The sequence below is a fragment of the Cervus canadensis genome, chromosome 28 (assembly GCF_019320065.1).
Source record: "Cervus canadensis isolate Bull #8, Minnesota chromosome 28, ASM1932006v1, whole genome shotgun sequence".
Lineage (NCBI taxonomy): Eukaryota > Metazoa > Chordata > Mammalia > Artiodactyla > Cervidae > Cervus > Cervus canadensis.
The window spans coordinates 37987687-38005016 of NC_057413.1; the positions used below are offsets into that span (position 1 = coordinate 37987687).

Here is a 17330-nt window from a genome sequence, read left to right on the forward strand (position 1 = left end):
AGATGGATCATATTATATATTTCCTCAAAATTTACACTTGAGATGCAAAACATGGCTAGAGGAACTTTCTCAATCAAGCTAACTGATTTCATTATAAATTATGAAATACATTTGTACATCAACTATATTTCAATAAAAATGAAGACTTAGCTATGGATACATGGACTTCCCTTTTGGCTCAGCTGGTAAAGAATCCACCTACAATGAGGGAGACCTGGGTTCTATCTCTGAGTTGGGACTATCCCCTGGAGAAGGGAAAGGCTACCCACTCCAGTAATCTGTCCCGGAGAATATACAGTCCATGGGGTTGTAAGGAGTCAGACACTACTGAGCGACTTTTACTTTCACTTTTTCACATGCAAGTGAACCTGGGTTGCAGGGAGAAATAGACTACAAAGCAGCACATGGAAAGTGTTTTATTTGATGGAGGTTTTGCATCTTGGATGTGGTGGTGGCTATATAACTATATGCTTTGTCAAAACTCATAGAATTTTACACTAAATGGGTAAATTTTACAATGGGTAATTATACCTCAATGAACCTGACTTTTAAAAACAGAATTATATAAGCTACAATAAAGAACTAAAGACTGAAGAATAGAATAGATACTGAACAAATTCTTGAACTAGAATATCAGATCAAGGCATCTTCTTGGAAGAATTAGGAAACAAGAAATAGAAAAAAATATGTAAAGATTAAGACATGGGATATAGAAACAAAAGTGACAAAATCATATAGTGAGAGCCCTAGTAAGATAGAGACATTTGAAAAAATAATGACTAAAAATATCCTAAATGTAAGGGCAGGAAAAGACTGAAAACTTCAGATGAAAGGCCGAAGAGAAGATCAACTCAGATACATAAAAGAAAACACACACACACTTAGACACATAATAGGAAAAATCAGTAACATCATAAAGACAAAACTCTAAAAGATTACAGTGCTGCTCTGTAAATGATCACTCTGTAGTAGCGGAGTACATATCATGCTGACAAAATATTTCACAAGTTATGTTGTTGACAAGAAAGAATCTAGGCCAAAAATCTGTTGAGAAAAGGGGACCTATAATTTTATATCTGGCAAAGCTATAATTTAAAAGAAAGGGTAAAATAATGCTAATCTCTGGAACACAGGCAATAGAATCAATACAAAAACACTCATTGAACACACTTTTCAGCAGGAGTTTAAAAAAAGAAAAATAAATCCAGGAAAAATCTATGAATCTTTCAGAAATCAGGATCTAAATAAAGATTAAGTATCTAAATAAAGAATAAATCAAGAAAAATATCACCATTAAAATTCAAATACAGAGGTCCAAAAGATACTAACAAACTGTGTGTGTGTGTGTATTTGTACATATATAGAGCTCTTGGTTATAACTGGAAAGTGGAAAATGCTGTGGTACTTAATTTTGGAAAAATACACTTGTAAGTCTGAAAATTGATAGGAAAATAAGCACAATTATTGCTTTTAATAATTTACATGTAATTATGAACAGTAACAAAAATGCAAACTGAAATTTTCTTCATTTTCAAACCAATAAATGTCAAAATATCCAAAAGAAAACATTTTAAGTAGAAAATATGAAATAAGATAGCAGGAACTCATCCTAATATAAGAAGAATTACAATAATTGTTAATGGCTTAAGGTCCCAGATCAACAGAATTCCGGATCAAATATAAAAGTGATATCCAGAAAAATGTTGTCTTGAAGAAAACAAGAGCCTACAAAAGATAAAAAGTAATAGAAAATAGTAAAATAAAAAAATAACAAAGTATATATCTAGGAAAACGTGGAGGAAAAACTACATATACATTATGCTTATCAGGTCACTGTTTTCATACAAGACTAAAAAGAATAGCCTATGTTGTTGTCTATGTCTATGTGTTGTCCTAAATGTGAAAAAAATTCAAAGAAGGGATATATTTACACATGTTGTACATTCACCTTGTCACATAGCAGGAACTAACACATCATTATAAAGCAACTATACTCTAAAAAATTAATTAAATTTAATTTAGAAAATAAAAAAGAAGGGACTTTCAAAAATAAAAGAAGGTGTACACAAAATTAAATTTAAGAAAGAAGAAGTGGGCTTGGTTTAAAATTTTCTTGTCTGGTTGTTTTCTTTTTTCCTGGATGGTTCCAGAAAAAAATATATGATTTTTATGCGTTTCAAAAGTAGGGAAAACCACTAGACTATTCAGGTATGACCTAAATCAAATCCCTAACGATTATACAGTGGAAGTAAGAAAAAGATTTAAGGGACTAGATCTGATAGACAGAGTGCCTGATGAACTATGGACGGAGGTTCGTGACATTGTACAGGAGGCAGGCAGCAAGCCTATCCCTAAGAAAAAGAAATGCAAAAAAGCAAAACGGCTGTCTGAGGAGGCCTTACAAATAGCTGAGAAAAGAAAAGAAGCCAAAAGCAAAGGAGAAAAGGAAAGATATACCCATTTGAATACAGTTCCAAAGAATAGCAAGAAGAGATAAGAAAGCCTTCCTTAGTGATCGGTGCAAAGAAATAGACAAAAACAATAGAATGGGAAAGACTAGAGATCTCTTCAAGAAAATTAGAGATACCAAGGGAACATTTCATGCAAAGATGGGCTCAATAAAGGACAGAAATGGTGTGGACCTAACAGAAGCAGAAGATATTAAGAAACGGGGGCTAGAATACATAGAAGAACTATAAAAAAAAGAGATCTTCATGACCCAGATAATCACGATGGTGTGATCACTCACCTAGAGCCAGACATCCTGGAATGTGAAGTCAAGCAGGTCTTAGGAAGCATCACTACAAACAAAGTTAGTAGAGGTGATGGAATTTCAGCTGAGTTATTTCAAATCCTAAAAGATGATGCTGTGAAAGTGCTGCACTCAATATGCCAGCAAATTTGGAAAACTCAGCAGTGGACACGGGACTGGAAAAGGTCAGTTTTCATTTCAATCCCAAAGAAAGGCAATGTCAAAGAATGCTCAAACTACCACACAACTGCACTCATCTCACACGCTAGTAAAGTAAAGCTCAAAATTCTTCAAGTCATGTTTCAGGCATACGTGAACCATAAACTTCCAGATGTTCAAGATGGTTTTAGAAAAGGCAGAGGAACCAGAGATCAAATTGCCAACATCCGCCAGATCATCGAAAAAGGAAGAGAGTTCCAGAAAATTATAGATGTTTTTGACTATGCCAAAGCCTTTGACTGTGTGTATCACAATAAACTGTGGAAAATTCTGAAAGAGATGGGAATATCAGACCAGCTGACCTGCCTCTTGTGAAACCTGTAGGCAGGTCAGGCAGTAACAGAACTGGACATGGAACAACAGACTGGTTCCAAATAGGAAAAGGAGTACATGAAGGCTGTATATTGTCACCCTGCTTATTTAACTTATATGCAGAGTACATCATGAGAAACGCTGGGCTGGATGAAGCCCAAGTTGTGGTCAAGATTGCTGGGAGAAATATCAATAACCTCAGATATGCAGATGACACCACCCTTATGGCAGAGAGTGAAGAAGAGCTAAAAAGCCTCTTGATGAAAGTGAAAGAGGAGAGTGAAAAAGTTGGCTTAAAGCTCAACATTCAGAAAACTAAGATCATGGCATCCGGTCCCATCACTTCATGGCAAATAGATGGAGAAACAGTGGAAACAGTGGCAGACTTTATTTTGGGGGCTCCCAAATCACTGCAGATGTGATTGCAGCCATGAAATTAAAAGACGCTTATTCCTTGGAAGAAAACTTATGACCAACTTAGACAGTATATTAAAAAGCCAACAAAAGTCTGTCTAGTCAAGGCTATGATTTTTCAAGTAGTCATGTATGGATGTGAGAGTTGGACTAGAAAAAGCTGAGTGCTGAAGAATTGATGCTTTTGAACTGTGGTGTTGGAGAAGACTCTTGAGAGCCCTTGGACTGCAAGGAGATCCAACCAGTCCATCCTAAAGGAGATCAGTCCTGAATGTTCATTGGAAGGACTGATGCTGAAGCTGAAACTCCAATACTTTGACCACCTGATGCGAAAAGTTGACTCATTTGAAAAGGCCCTGATGCTGGGAAAGATTGAAGGTGAGAGAAGGGGATGACAGAGGATGAGATGATTGGATGGCATCACCGACTCAATGGACATGAGTTTGAGTAAACTCCAGGAGTTGGTGATGGACAGGGAGGCCTGGCATGCTGCAGCACACGGGGTCGCAGAGTCAGACACGACTGAGCGACTGAACTGACTGAAAAAAATTCAAAATAAATTAAAAAAACAAAAGAATAGCCTTAAGTTCAAAAGTTCTGTATATGCTAGTAAAGGCTAGAAAAATAGCAAATGTAAGAAAGAACAACACATAAGCAACAACAGTATAGTTTCAAAATCACAGTCAAACCTAATGAGCCCTGCTGAAGCCTCATTTATTCTTCCTTCTTGGCAGCTGTCACCACGTTCACACTCTCTTGCACACTCTGCTCTTGTAGCTTTCATGCTGCCACACTGCCCTGACTTTGCTCTCAGGGTGGACTTCCATCCTCCTTGACTGGACCCGCCCTGATTCCTTCCTGGGATCTTCATACAGGGTGCCCACAACATCCAAATATTGGTCACCCCCTCCGCAGCCCTCCTACCATTGCCAGATACACAGGCTTAAGGCCCGCTTGACACATACCTCAAATTTATCCTGTCCAGACAAACATAGCCTCTTCATCTTCCACATTATATCTCCTTGTCTACACTCAATGCAGAGACCAGGATCTCTTCTGAGATTCTCCTCTGCTTCTCTACACACACCCAAACTCAAGCAAGCCTGCAAGATCTCTTTCACACCCAGTTCTTCTCTGCAGCTCCCCTGCGCCCACTCCATCCAGACCACCATCACTGCCCCTCCTAGCCTCGGCAGCCTCCTTACAGCAGCCATCAGGATCTTCCTCAGTGGCTTCCTACTATTCCCCCCATGGTTTTATATCTTCACATTTTCCCTTGGAACTCAAACTTCATGCCATGGTGTGTGAGCATCCTCATCAGCCCTGCCCCCATCTTCTCACCTCATTTCCCACTGTTCACCCCAGGTTTACCGCGCTGCAGCCACATGGGCCTTCGTCACACACACGCTGAGCTCTTTCCTGCCAGAACATCTGCAAATACTTACTCCTCTTCCTGAAATTTATCATCCCTGATCTTTATATGACTGGCTTCTTTCCATCTTGGTCTGTTTGAATCCTACTTGCAGACTGCTATATCCAAAGTACACCCCTCAGAGTGGAGAAAATGGAATGCTCTTGCACTGTTGGTGGGAGTGTAAATTGGTGCATCCACTATGGAGAACGTTACAGAGATTCCTTAAAAAACTCACAGTAGAGCTACCATATGATCCTGCAATCCACTCCTGAGCATATATCCAGAGAAAATTCAAGTCTGAAAAAATGCATACACCCAATGTTCATTGCAGCACTATTTACAATAGTCAAGACATGAAAGCAGCCTAAATGTCCCTTGACAGAGAAATGGATAAAGAAATGTGGTATGTATATACAATAAATATGCCATAAAAAATAACGAAATAATGCCATTTGCAACAACATGGCTGGACCTAGCAATTATAATACTAAATGAAGCAAGTCAGACAAAGACAAATACCATATGATATCATTTATAAGTAGCATATTAAAAAAAAAGATACAAATGAATTTATTTACAAAACAGAAGCAGATCCACAGACAGAAAACAAATTTGTGGGTACTAAAGGGGAAAGTGGGTGAGGAGGGGTACATTAGGAGATTAGAATTAACATATACACACTCCTATTAATATATATCAAATAGATAAAAATAAGGTTCTACTGTATAATACCAATATAATACTACTATACTCAATATTTTATAACAACGTATAAGGAAAAAGAATCTGAAAAAGAATATTTGTGCATATTATACACAAATGTATATATATATATACACATATATTAACTAAACCACTGTGCTATAACCTGAAAAACTAACACAACATTGTAAATCAATTGTACTTCAATTAAGAAAACAACTAAGTACACCTGTCAAGTTACTCTGCCTCACTCTCCTTTATCACCTTGGTGCCTCACAGTGCCAAGCCCATCACTAATAAATATTTGCTAAATAAAATAACTGCCTTAAATTTAATGGCCCATAATAATGTAGTTTTAACTTATAAGCATTAAATATTTGCTAAATAAACAAATAATATAGATGATTACTCACATTATTTCTTAAACCCTATTCCTGTTACATTTAATGTAATATGGCATATTTTTATGTTTAACAAATGAAAAGAAAAAAAATACCTAAAATTTATTTAGTAACTCTGGCAAATCAAAACTTTCCATCTTTAGATTAAAAGACATAAAGAATATACAACAAAATAGATTACAGATAGAGAAGGTATAACTATTTGCAGGTCCTCTCTACAAAACTATAAATCTTCATACTGACAATGATTAATCACCTGGCTTCAATGTCATTATTAAAGGATATTTGTCTATAATGTTCCAATTGAAAGTCAGGAATACTCTTTTAATTATAGGCAATTCTATACATTTAAAATCTACTTTAAACATGACACTGTAAGTCAACTATACTCTAATAAAAAATTTTAAATAAATGCAATCTATTTTATATGTATATATAATTCCAATTTTGAAAAAGAATAGGCAAAAAAGCATTTATACTAATTCCAAGGGACAAAATAAGACTGGCCTAAAAAGCTAACAATTAACAATCCATTATTGTTAATTAAAATAACAATCAATACAAGAAAAACCACAATCATTTTAAAATTTGGATAAGTGGATCTATACAAAGCATGCAAAAAAAAATTTTGGAGAAATGTAATATTTTATCCCAATGAATGAAAATGGATATATGATAAGAAGGAAATATTTAAATATTTACTAATAACAATTAATGTTGTAAGTAAGTAAAGTCGCTCAGTCATGTCTGACTCTTTGCGACCCCATGGACTGTAGCCCACCAGGTTCCTTGTCCGTGGGATTTTCCAGGCAAGAGTACTGGAGTGGGTTGCCATTTCCTTCTCCAGGGGACCTTCCAGTCCTCAAATAATATAAAATATCCAGGATTCAGTCTCTCTGAGTCAAAGAACAAGGAAATAAATTTAGTCAACCAAAAGAAAAGAATTCCAGAAATAAAGACGTTCCTTGGAAGAAAAGCTATGGCCAACCTAGATAGCATATTTAAAAGCAGAGACATTACTTTGCCAACAAAGGACCATCTAGTCAAAGCTATGGCTTTTCCAATAGCCATGTACAGATGTGAGAGCTGGACCATAAAGAAGTCTGAGTGTTGAAGAATTAATGCTTTTAAACTGTGGTGTTGCAGAAGACTCTTGAGCATCCCTTGGACACAAGGAGATCAAATCAGTCCATCCTAAAGGAAATCAGTCCCAAATATTCATTGGAGGGACTGATGCTGAAGCTGAAGCTCCAATACTTTGGCCACCTGATGTGAAGAACCGACTCATTGAAAAAGACCCTGAAGCTGGGAAAGATTGAAGGCAGGAGAAGGGGATGACAGAGGATGAGATGGTTGGATGGCATCGTCAACTTGATGGACATGACTTTGAGCAAGCTGCAGGGATTGGTGAAGGACAGGGAGGCCTGGCGTGTTGCAGTCCATGGGGTCGCAAAGAGTCAGACGTGACTGAGCAACTGAACTGAACTGAAAGCTCTTAGACTAATGAAAGTTCTTACCTCATTTTCCATTTCTTCAAAGTCTAAGGGCTGTGAATTACATAAGGACGGAAGCTATGGTTTCTGATTAGAATAAGCCACACACTCTACATGCAGTTCCATATTTGAAATGTCAACATATGACAACATAGCCTCATATTTTGGCTTCCAAACTGTTTTGAATGTAACCTACAGGTAGAAACAGATTTTACTGCAGCCTGTACATACAAGCCTATACCTCTACATGTAAACAAATTGAAAGAAATATCAACAGTAGCTACCCACTGGTTGGAATAATAGAGTCTGATGGACGGTTTACATTCTTACTGTCATATTTTAAAAATAATCCTCAGCACATTATCCTTTTAAAGTTTATTTCTAATTTATTTTTTGGCTGTTTTGGGTCTTCACTGCTGCATGTGGGCTTTCCCTAGTTGCAGCGAGTGGGAGCTCCTCTCTGGTTGCGGCACTTGGTCTTCTCATTGTGCCGGCTTCTTCTGTTGCAAAACACAGGCTCTAGGCACACAGTCTCAGCAGTTGTGGCCTGTGGGCCCTAGAATACACCGCCTTCAGTAGTTGCAGCCCGCCAGCTTATCAGCTGTGTCTCCTGAGCCGCAGCGCATGAGTTCAGTGCTTGTGGCACAGGGGCTTAGTTATTCCACAGCAGATGGAATCCTTCCACATCATAGATCAAACCTGTGTCCCTTGCACTGGCGGGCAATTCTTATCCACTGCACCACCAGGGAGCTCTCTTACTATCCTATTTTTAAAATGCTGTTTGCTAATAACAAACAAAAAACAAACAAACAAACAAAAAAATACAATGCTGGTTTCTATCCACTAATTCCCCAGATCACTATTGGGCCTTGACCTTTATTTTAAAAATAATTACCCTAGTAACTGTTATGGTTGAGTAAATTATATTAAATATATATACATACTTTGATTGTGTCAGAACCCAACAAAGTCTGTAGGGAACTTGAAGGAGAATCAGAAGAATGCTAGGAAAAAAAAAAAAAAGGACAAGCTTAGGATGCATCCAGCCTCGTCAAGCAGAGGGAAATGAAGTGAAGCGAAGCAAAGGTTTGAATTGCATGGTCTAGTCTAAGGCATTACCATAGACAAGGAGTCCTGTAAGACCTTATCAATGGTAGCATAGAGCTCCTCAGTTTGCTGCCTGAGCTGTGCAGGGGAACACAACTGGAAGAAGTGAAACCAGGCACTGGGTTAGCAGAGAGTTTCGGGATTGTATTTCAAAAGCAGGGCTGGATCTGAAGCCATTACCTCCAGAGGTGGGTCTAAGGTGCTGTCCTTGGAAATGCTGTCCGTCTTGACTGGTTCGTCTAGTGCCTAGTGATAATAAATGAAATGGTTCTCTCGTGAGGTTTTTAGTCAAATATACAGATAGTAAAGTCTGAATTTAAAGAAAGCTTTGGATGTCTCAATGTTTCCAAGAATAATCATCTTTGAATCATTTCATGAGCTGCTGTCTGACATGGAGGCATTGCCCACAAATGTCCACCTTCTGCTATGGAAATAGTACCTCCAATATAAGAAAGCCTATAGCTCCTGTGGGCACAAGCCCCATTGGTGCCCCACTGGCTTTTCAAGGTAAACATTTGAGGGGCTTTTCCCTTAGGTGGGAACCTTAAAGACTGGGACATTCGATGTCCAGCCTAATATCTAACGGAGGAGCTGGGAGCTGGAGTTGCCCCCCAATTGTTTGACACTGTACCAGGGGCAGAGTTAATGGCAAGAGTGTATCTCAGCCTTTCCTGCCAGGTTTGATGTGGGTATTTTCTTATTAATCTGAAATGTTGGAGTCACTCAGCTGGGTTCTGGATTTCTCTTGGAGGGAATTTCTCCACGTGCAGTTTGCACATTCGGCATATCACTGGGAGGAGAGGAGTTCAGAAGCCATCCACACTGCCATCTTGGTCCCTCTCCATCATGTCTAATATTTGTGTTTACCTGCTTTTTTCTTAATCAAATTCCAGGTAGGATTATCCATTTCTAATCTCTTAATTGGACTAATTTTTGGCTTTGAACTTTGGCACACTCATTCCATTTCAGTCATTTCTGCTTATGACTCATTATTTACTTCTTTCTATAGTCTTTGGATTTATCCTTTCTTCCCCTCAAAGAATCCTTTTTGTGGCATTCTGCAAGTTGTGATATGTATATGATCACTATTATACAATGCTAAACATATTTTTTAAATATTTCCATTAAGTTTCCTTAGACTTATGAGTTACTTAAAAGTAGTTTTTCTATCTAATTTTTAGGAATATAAGTTTTTTATCCAATTTTTAAATTACTACTTATTTAGTTAGAACCAAAGAATTTCTTCAAGATAGTAGTTTCTTATGTGGTTTGAGATGTATGATATAAGACATGGTAAGTTTTATGTAAATATTCCATAATATCTATTCTCTAATTATTGGCTGCAGGGTTCTATGTGTATGTGTGTGTATCCATCAGATCAAAATTTTTCACTGTTTTTTTCAAATCATGTTTAGCTTTATTGCATTCTTATGCATGCCTATTAACAACTGAAATCATAAAATATGACATAATTGTTAATTTCTCCTTGCGATCTTAGAACTTTTGCTCAATGTAGTTTGAAGTCATTTTATTAGCTACCTTCATAATTAGAAGCATACTTTCTTCATGAATTAAATATCTGTATTTATGAAGCGTTCTTCATATAACAGCACTTTGGGTTTTAATCTCTATTTTGCCTGATACAATCAAATGTATTTATTAGTACTTTTTGCTATATCATTGCCTTTTTATTTCCAACTCTCTGCATCCAAGCATTAAAAATCAGTGTTTTTTATAAATGTCTGGAATTCATTTCTTAATCTGATCTAATAACATGTATCTTTTAATATAAGCTAACATTTATTATTGTTTGTTTCTAAAATATATTTGTTTTACCTTTGTCTCACTTTTTCTATTTAATTTTTATTCAGATTTTGAATTGTTTAATTGATCAAATTTAATAAATTTAATTTACTATAATTTATTTTTTCCCTGCACTAATTTGGATATCATGCTAGACAAGGCTTAGGTTCACCAAATTACTTCATTTTCTCAGGCAAGGACATACATTTCCTTGAACTTAAGAATTTAGCGCTTGTGACTGACTTTTCCTAAATGATGTGAGCAAAGGTGATGCATAACTTCTGATGAAAGTCACTTAAGGGTGGATATGACTTTTCATCATTCTCTCTTTCTTCTTCAGATAACTGAAAACATGAGGTGGAAAGAGACTACATCACTGAACCACGTTGTATCACCAAGGTGAGCTGTACCCCATTGTGATGTGGGAGAAAACAAATATTTATTGTGTTAAACTAACTCCCTTATTTTAGTAACACAAAAGAAATTGTCTAGAAGCTATTTTTTCAAAATCCATTCCTTTACATTAAATAAAACACTAGCTATGGTCACATAATAGAAATGCTTGAGCTTTCCTTTTTCCTACCATAAAAAATGTATCTCTTTTCTTCTCCTCCTCCATCCTTCCTACTTAAAATTAATTATGCATAATAGATAGCAGGGAACAGAAAATATCATAGAGATCACTCCTTGTTGTTGCTCAGAAAATTTAATTTTTCCTTGACATGGTGTTCTAACCACTTCCTATTTACCCCGTGGGCTGGGGTAAGGGAGGGGAAGGGGTTCCCACTCCACAGTGATAGGGCCCCTGAATACATGACCCTGGGCAGGTGCAATCAAGCCCAGTGCAATACTCAGAGGTGGGCATGGCCCAGGGAACAGAGTGTGTGTTCCATCTGGGCCACAGGAAAGCCGTGCTCAGGAAAGAGTGAACAAGCAGGGGCTGTGGGAGGCAGGCTTTGTAGGATCGAGTGAGATGGCCCTGGTTCCTTAGAAGGCTATGGTCACTTTGACTGAACAGTACGCACTGTACCTGGTCGGTTTGATAGGGATGGTTGGGGGACCATGTCTGGAGAAGCGGAATGGGGAAGAGAGCTTGTAATTAAGCTATCTGAGGCCCTCCCAGTTCTACTAGATGCCAAGCACATAATATTGAGCCTTAGTTTTAGGCTTTAAACCACACATGGCTTCTATGATAATAATTATAGAAAAGAGAAAAGTCAGAAATTAATGATCAGAATTAGGAACAAACTCCTTAGGAGAGAAGTCTGGTCCAGTCCTTCCTTGCCTCTCCACCAACACCTTTTACCCAATCCTCTCTTGCCTGCTCTTTAACCACAAGGGACTTGGGTTTTTGAACTTGTGTTAACCTTCCAATCACACGTCATTAACTCTGCCTAGATGGATCTTTCCTCCACCGTCAGCTCACTTAGAATTCCTACTCACCCTAAAGATCTTAATCTAAGTCCTTTATAATGGTTTTTGGCATTTGAACCAGGCAAAGTCTTTCACTCCATCCTTGAGATACCACATCATTCCACACATGACTTAAACATGTTGTATCATCATTATTCTTCGACTGTATCTCTATCCTACTGGACCACTTCTCCTACTACAGTTATGTAACTGTGGTATTTATCTTGGTAGCCTCAGGATACAGCACATGACATGTCCTCAGTAAAGATATTTAGGATGAACTGGAAGGGTAAACTGACAAATAAATGGAGTTAAACGAACCGTAGAAAGAATATGATTTCAATATGCCTCAGTAAAATGCTCTAGAGAAGGAGGTTGAACTCTGAATATTTTATATAATAAATAACTTATTTTCCCACATTTCAATTAAATTTGTTTACCATCAAAGATCTGAGTATGTGATCAGTTTAATATAATGAGCAAATATTTTTTCAGCCAAAATCAAATAGGGTTATTATCCTGGTTACTTCGTAGGAACTTACTAAGTAAACACATCCTTTATTATTCAACTTAAAACACTGATGTTTACTCAAGGAATAAAAAAACTATCTACTCAGAATGCTTGGAAAATTCAGGAGGATAACTAGCATTATTAATATATCAGCAATGCTGAAACCTTGAAATGAAGACAATATTCAAATTGCATTAAAATTTGGAGGGGGGATTATTTTGAGTTTAAATAGCCTTGAAATTTTCTAGAATTGATTTTTTATTGACAAGGAGTTCTCTGTCAAGTATATCATTTTGATCCACTCCTGCTAGCAGACTTTTTTTTTCCTCTGTGGTACAAAGTGTATTAAAAGAAAATACATTAAATCTCTATCAACATGAAGTGTGACCATAGATTGCTTTTTGACAACTTAGCAGGACTGTATTGATGTTTCTTATTCATTTTAAGTGAAGTTCTCTCAGAATACTCTCCAGTAAAAGGTTTTATAAAAACATATTTTCTACCAAATTGGAAGATAGCCAAGCAAGGCATAAAGGGAACATATTTTGAATCCTATTTTTAAAGGTTCTTAAGTTATGGTTAGAAGTATTCTGATTAAAAGTTGTTATATTTTGCTCTGCACAACCAACTTTGGGGACCAGTTTTTGAAAAGAGACATAGTCTCTTTTTGACTTTTAGAAAAAAATAGTTTCTGAATTCAGTATGATTTTCTAATCAACGGCCAAGAACCAAGAACACCATTGAAAATCAAAGTCTGCATGAGATATACCTATACATTGTAATAGGTGTTCCTCATCCAAAAGGAGCAGGTCTCATGGAACCGCAATCATTGTTAAGTAAGATACGTTAAATCAGCAGACTGATTAGAACCTGTTCTCTTTAGAAATAGGATTAAGTGCTAAAAATCCGAAAACAGTAGAATTAGAAAGTAAGTTGTTTCCAAACAAAAAATTATCTAAAAGGACTGGTAAACTTTTTGTGATGCCATGACTTTCTAACTGGATTGGATTTCAAAAATGTCATGGATAAGTACTGTATTTTAATAATGATAAAATTAACCTCCCAAAAAACAATTCAAGCAGAACCCAAATGTTGCTATACTTAGTTAACCTGAGCAGGAATTTGGTAGAAAAATCCTCTAACCATAAAAGATTTGCTTGATTTTCAGTCATTAATACAAAACCATTTGTAAGACTGGAGATATTCTCAGGCAAATAAATCTCATTTTGATTCTCTAGTCGGAGAATAGCTTTCAGACCTGAAGAAAGGGGGAAAATGTACATTGTAAGCCAAAGGGGTTTCCATTATAAAAGTACAGCTTCTTTGAAGATCTAAGAATATTTATCAGATTATTTTCATGTGATTGGTTTAAAAATTTCAAGAATTGAGGAAATTTACTTGGTGTTTTTAATCCCAAGATCTTTGGAGGGTTAAATATCTGTTCCTCGCACACAGAAGGAATGGATTTTTGGCAAATCATTAGGCTAGTTTCAAACCCATTCAATCAAGGCCCAATGGCAAAGCCTCTGGACTTTTTCTTCATTTAATCAAGGATATCGGAATGATGTTTCTGATTTCCAGCCACCACTTCCTCCACTGTAATTCACCTCCTCTCCTTCAGTAACTCAAGGAATTGTGCTGGTCTGTAAACCCTCATTCACTCAAGTCTTGTCAGAACTAAGCCATTTCCAATTCCCTTTAACTGTTCCTCATTAAAAAAAGAAAAAAAAAAAAACTTTTGCTGCTCTAATTTAATGAATATTTAAACATATCTTAGCAAGTAATAAAAAAATTATCCAAAACCTTCATCTCTTGCTAAATATTTCTCATTAGCTAATTGACATCACTGTTGCATGCTGAGTAGGGAAAAGCCAGGGGGTAATCAGATCCCACTTGAGGTCCATTTCAGCAACTTACTAGCCCTGCTGCTTTTGGAAATGCAGTTGACATCCTGGAGCATCAAAATCCTTACAGAGTTGTGAAGATAGTAAGGCATTTAGCTCAGTGTCTGATACACTAAAGGGCTCAATATGGCGGCTGTCATGGTATTCTTTAAAAGGCGCCAAGTCTAAAACCAACTTACTTTCCCTGTAACAGAAGGCCCTTTATATCGTTTCCATGGACTTAGAGTTAATGAGACTTATTCTACCCCAAAGGAAGACTCCTAACTGCCATATACCAGGTATCTTTATTTTTATAATCCTATGAGCAAAAATTTGGCTTAAAATCCTGTGAAATAAAATTGGAAATTTTAGAGACTTACCCAGGTGCAAACTGAATTAATTCATTCAATGAATGCTTAACAAAAACTACTGCATTTTCTCACAGTTTATAGTAGGAAAAAAGAAAAAAACCAATATGCATATTTAAATATGGTTTAGTAAGTGTTTTAAAAGAGTAGTTGAGTGGTAGACAACTGCCCAAGGGCAAACAGTTAGCACAGATTTGGGTCCTGGGCACTTCTCCATTGCTAAACAAATTGAGAACACATTTACTTCTTGAAGTAACCTAAATTAAGACACTTACTCTGGTCTAGACCATATGCTTAAGTTAGTAACCAGATTTTGTTAAATTTTTAAGACATGCATTGATCTTAAAATAGTCTCACCCAAAGACATATGATTAATCTGACTGGAGTTTACAAGTCACCTTTAAAAAAATTAAACTGGCAACTTAGAACAAAACGTTTACATTGACAAGATATCTGAAATCTTTACTTTTCTATTTTTTTTAGCATAGTTCTTCCTATTGTCTTTGAAACAGCTGTTTATATTCTCCTTCCACCAGGAGAAATAAAATGATTTTTCCTGTAATCTTCATTTAAATAATGAATCCTGTAGTTTATAGGTGCTATTTATAACATTGAGCTACTCTAAAATTCTTTCAAACACACATAGGTTATGAATTAAATGCACAGTAATATCATTTGTTGGAAAAATTAGTATGTAACTAGAGCCTTGATTTTATCCTGAGAGATATTTGTGAAGAAGGCAACAGATAAAGTACTTCCAAAGAAAAAGTGTATTATTTCATGGAAAAATAGCAATCGCCGTGAGACAATAAATATTCATATTATTTGATTACAAGGAAACATTCCTTTATCTTTCCTATCCTTAAAACAATTGCACAATAAAAATAATAATCCATGTATTTAGAATGTAAATGTGTTTCCTTAAGTTAAACTTTTTACCTATTGCTATCGGACTTAGATGATAAGAAAAATTAGTCAATGAGAGAGAGATGTTTAACATTCTCTGAAAAGGATAGCAGTACCCACATCGTGAATAAAAAATAATGCCCATATAAAAATTATTTCCTCTACAGACCTTGGTATATTGTTGAACATATTGTAATAAGGACAGTCATGAATGCAAGTTCATCTAATTATTTTGTTCCTGCTTTATAATCACTTGTATTACATCCTCATCTCAGTCTTGGAGAAGATGATTATTGGCAGGAGATTAAGTCAAAGACCTCAATGCCAACACATTAAAATATGAAGCCTGACATTCATCTTTTCCTGTAAAGCCTTAGTTAAGGCTTAAGCTAAAAATGCTTCCCTCCTAAACATTCATGGAGGGGAAATGATAGGAAATGGAATAAGCTATAAATTTAAGTTTGATGTGGACAATAAATTATAGAACAGAAGTACCAGATACTTTATATCCCTTGTCAACAAAATGTACTCTTTTGACAATTATGGGCTTCATCAAGGGGTGATTAAAGCTGAAACCAGTTGGGGGATTCAATGAGAGCTTAATGTCTAATCAGAAGGGATGCCTATATTTCAATTTGGAGAAAAGTTTGCTTTAAAAAATAGTATTATCTTTTTAAGTGATTCTGGTTCCTCATTAATTATACTATATGTTATAAAAGAAAATATGGTATAAAAAATCTGACTGGGGGAGAATTGCTGAACTATCTTAAGATGAAGTAAATGGGTTCATTGCATCTTCAAGGTGGTCCCCAGCATGGACCCTAACAGAATACTGTAATGACACTGTGGCATCACCCTTCTTCATTGCAGTGTTCCGGATGACATTAAAGGGATCTCCAAAAAGTTTCAGGGATTCAACATATTCCAAACTATTAATTCTTCTCCAAATAGATGAGCCTCTTATTATAATAGTCCTAATTTACCCACTCAATTCAGAAATAAGTCCCTTTGATTTTGATGGCATAGGATGAGTTCTATTGTATAAACCAGATTTATTTTTTTTAAACTACAACCATGAATGAAACAACGCAGTATCATTCAAGAAATATGACTGAAAGTAGAAATAAACTCTCATAAAATCTTGGGATAATGTTTTTGTGATTTAAAAATTCTTAAAAGTAAAGTTTCTCATTGAAGAGTACATAACATAGGAAAGCCAGGAAAAAAAAAAATGGAATTATAAAAGGCTCTAAAGAAAAACAAGCATCATATTATATCCTGTGACCCTGAAGCAATTCAAGTATTTGTGGTCCAAAAACAATATCTTAGCCAAGAGACAATTATCCACACTAGATAAATATATTGTGTGCTCAGTCAGGCTAATCCCTAGTGAATAAATGCATTAGATATTTTAAATTAGATATCATGATATTTACAGATGCTGTTGTACTAAAAATAAAAATGGTAATTTTACTGAAGAGTATGTTTTATTTGAAATTAAAAACACAAACCCTCTCCTTTATGAACTTGCATTAGGTTCAGTGAAAACCAATACCACCAAAGATGTTTATGAAATGGGTTTTGATGAAATTCAAAATTAAGCTAATCATTCTTCACTTTTATGACTGACTA

General features: G+C 35.9%; 1 protein-coding gene across 14 annotated transcripts in view; it reads right to left on the bottom strand.

Moving 5' to 3' along the window:
- The window catches only part of LOC122429488 (muscular LMNA interacting protein), a 293970-nt gene that overhangs the window by 87059 nt on the left and 189581 nt on the right, over window positions 1–17330 (bottom strand). For 11 of the 14 annotated variants that reach the window (XM_043449811.1, XM_043449801.1, XM_043449813.1 and 8 more), the window contains 3 exons: window positions 8995–9060; window positions 8827–8910; window positions 8652–8711 (listed from right to left, as the gene is read on the bottom strand). The exons of 1 other annotated variant lie outside the window; for it this stretch is intronic. In XM_043449811.1, coding sequence (XP_043305746.1) covers window positions 8652–8711; window positions 8827–8910; window positions 8995–9060 — 210 coding nt within the window. The remainder of the gene's footprint in view (window positions 1–8651; window positions 8712–8826; window positions 8911–8994; window positions 9061–17330) is intronic. 2 more of the 14 variants (XM_043449805.1, XM_043449806.1) reach the window with 2 other exon arrangements.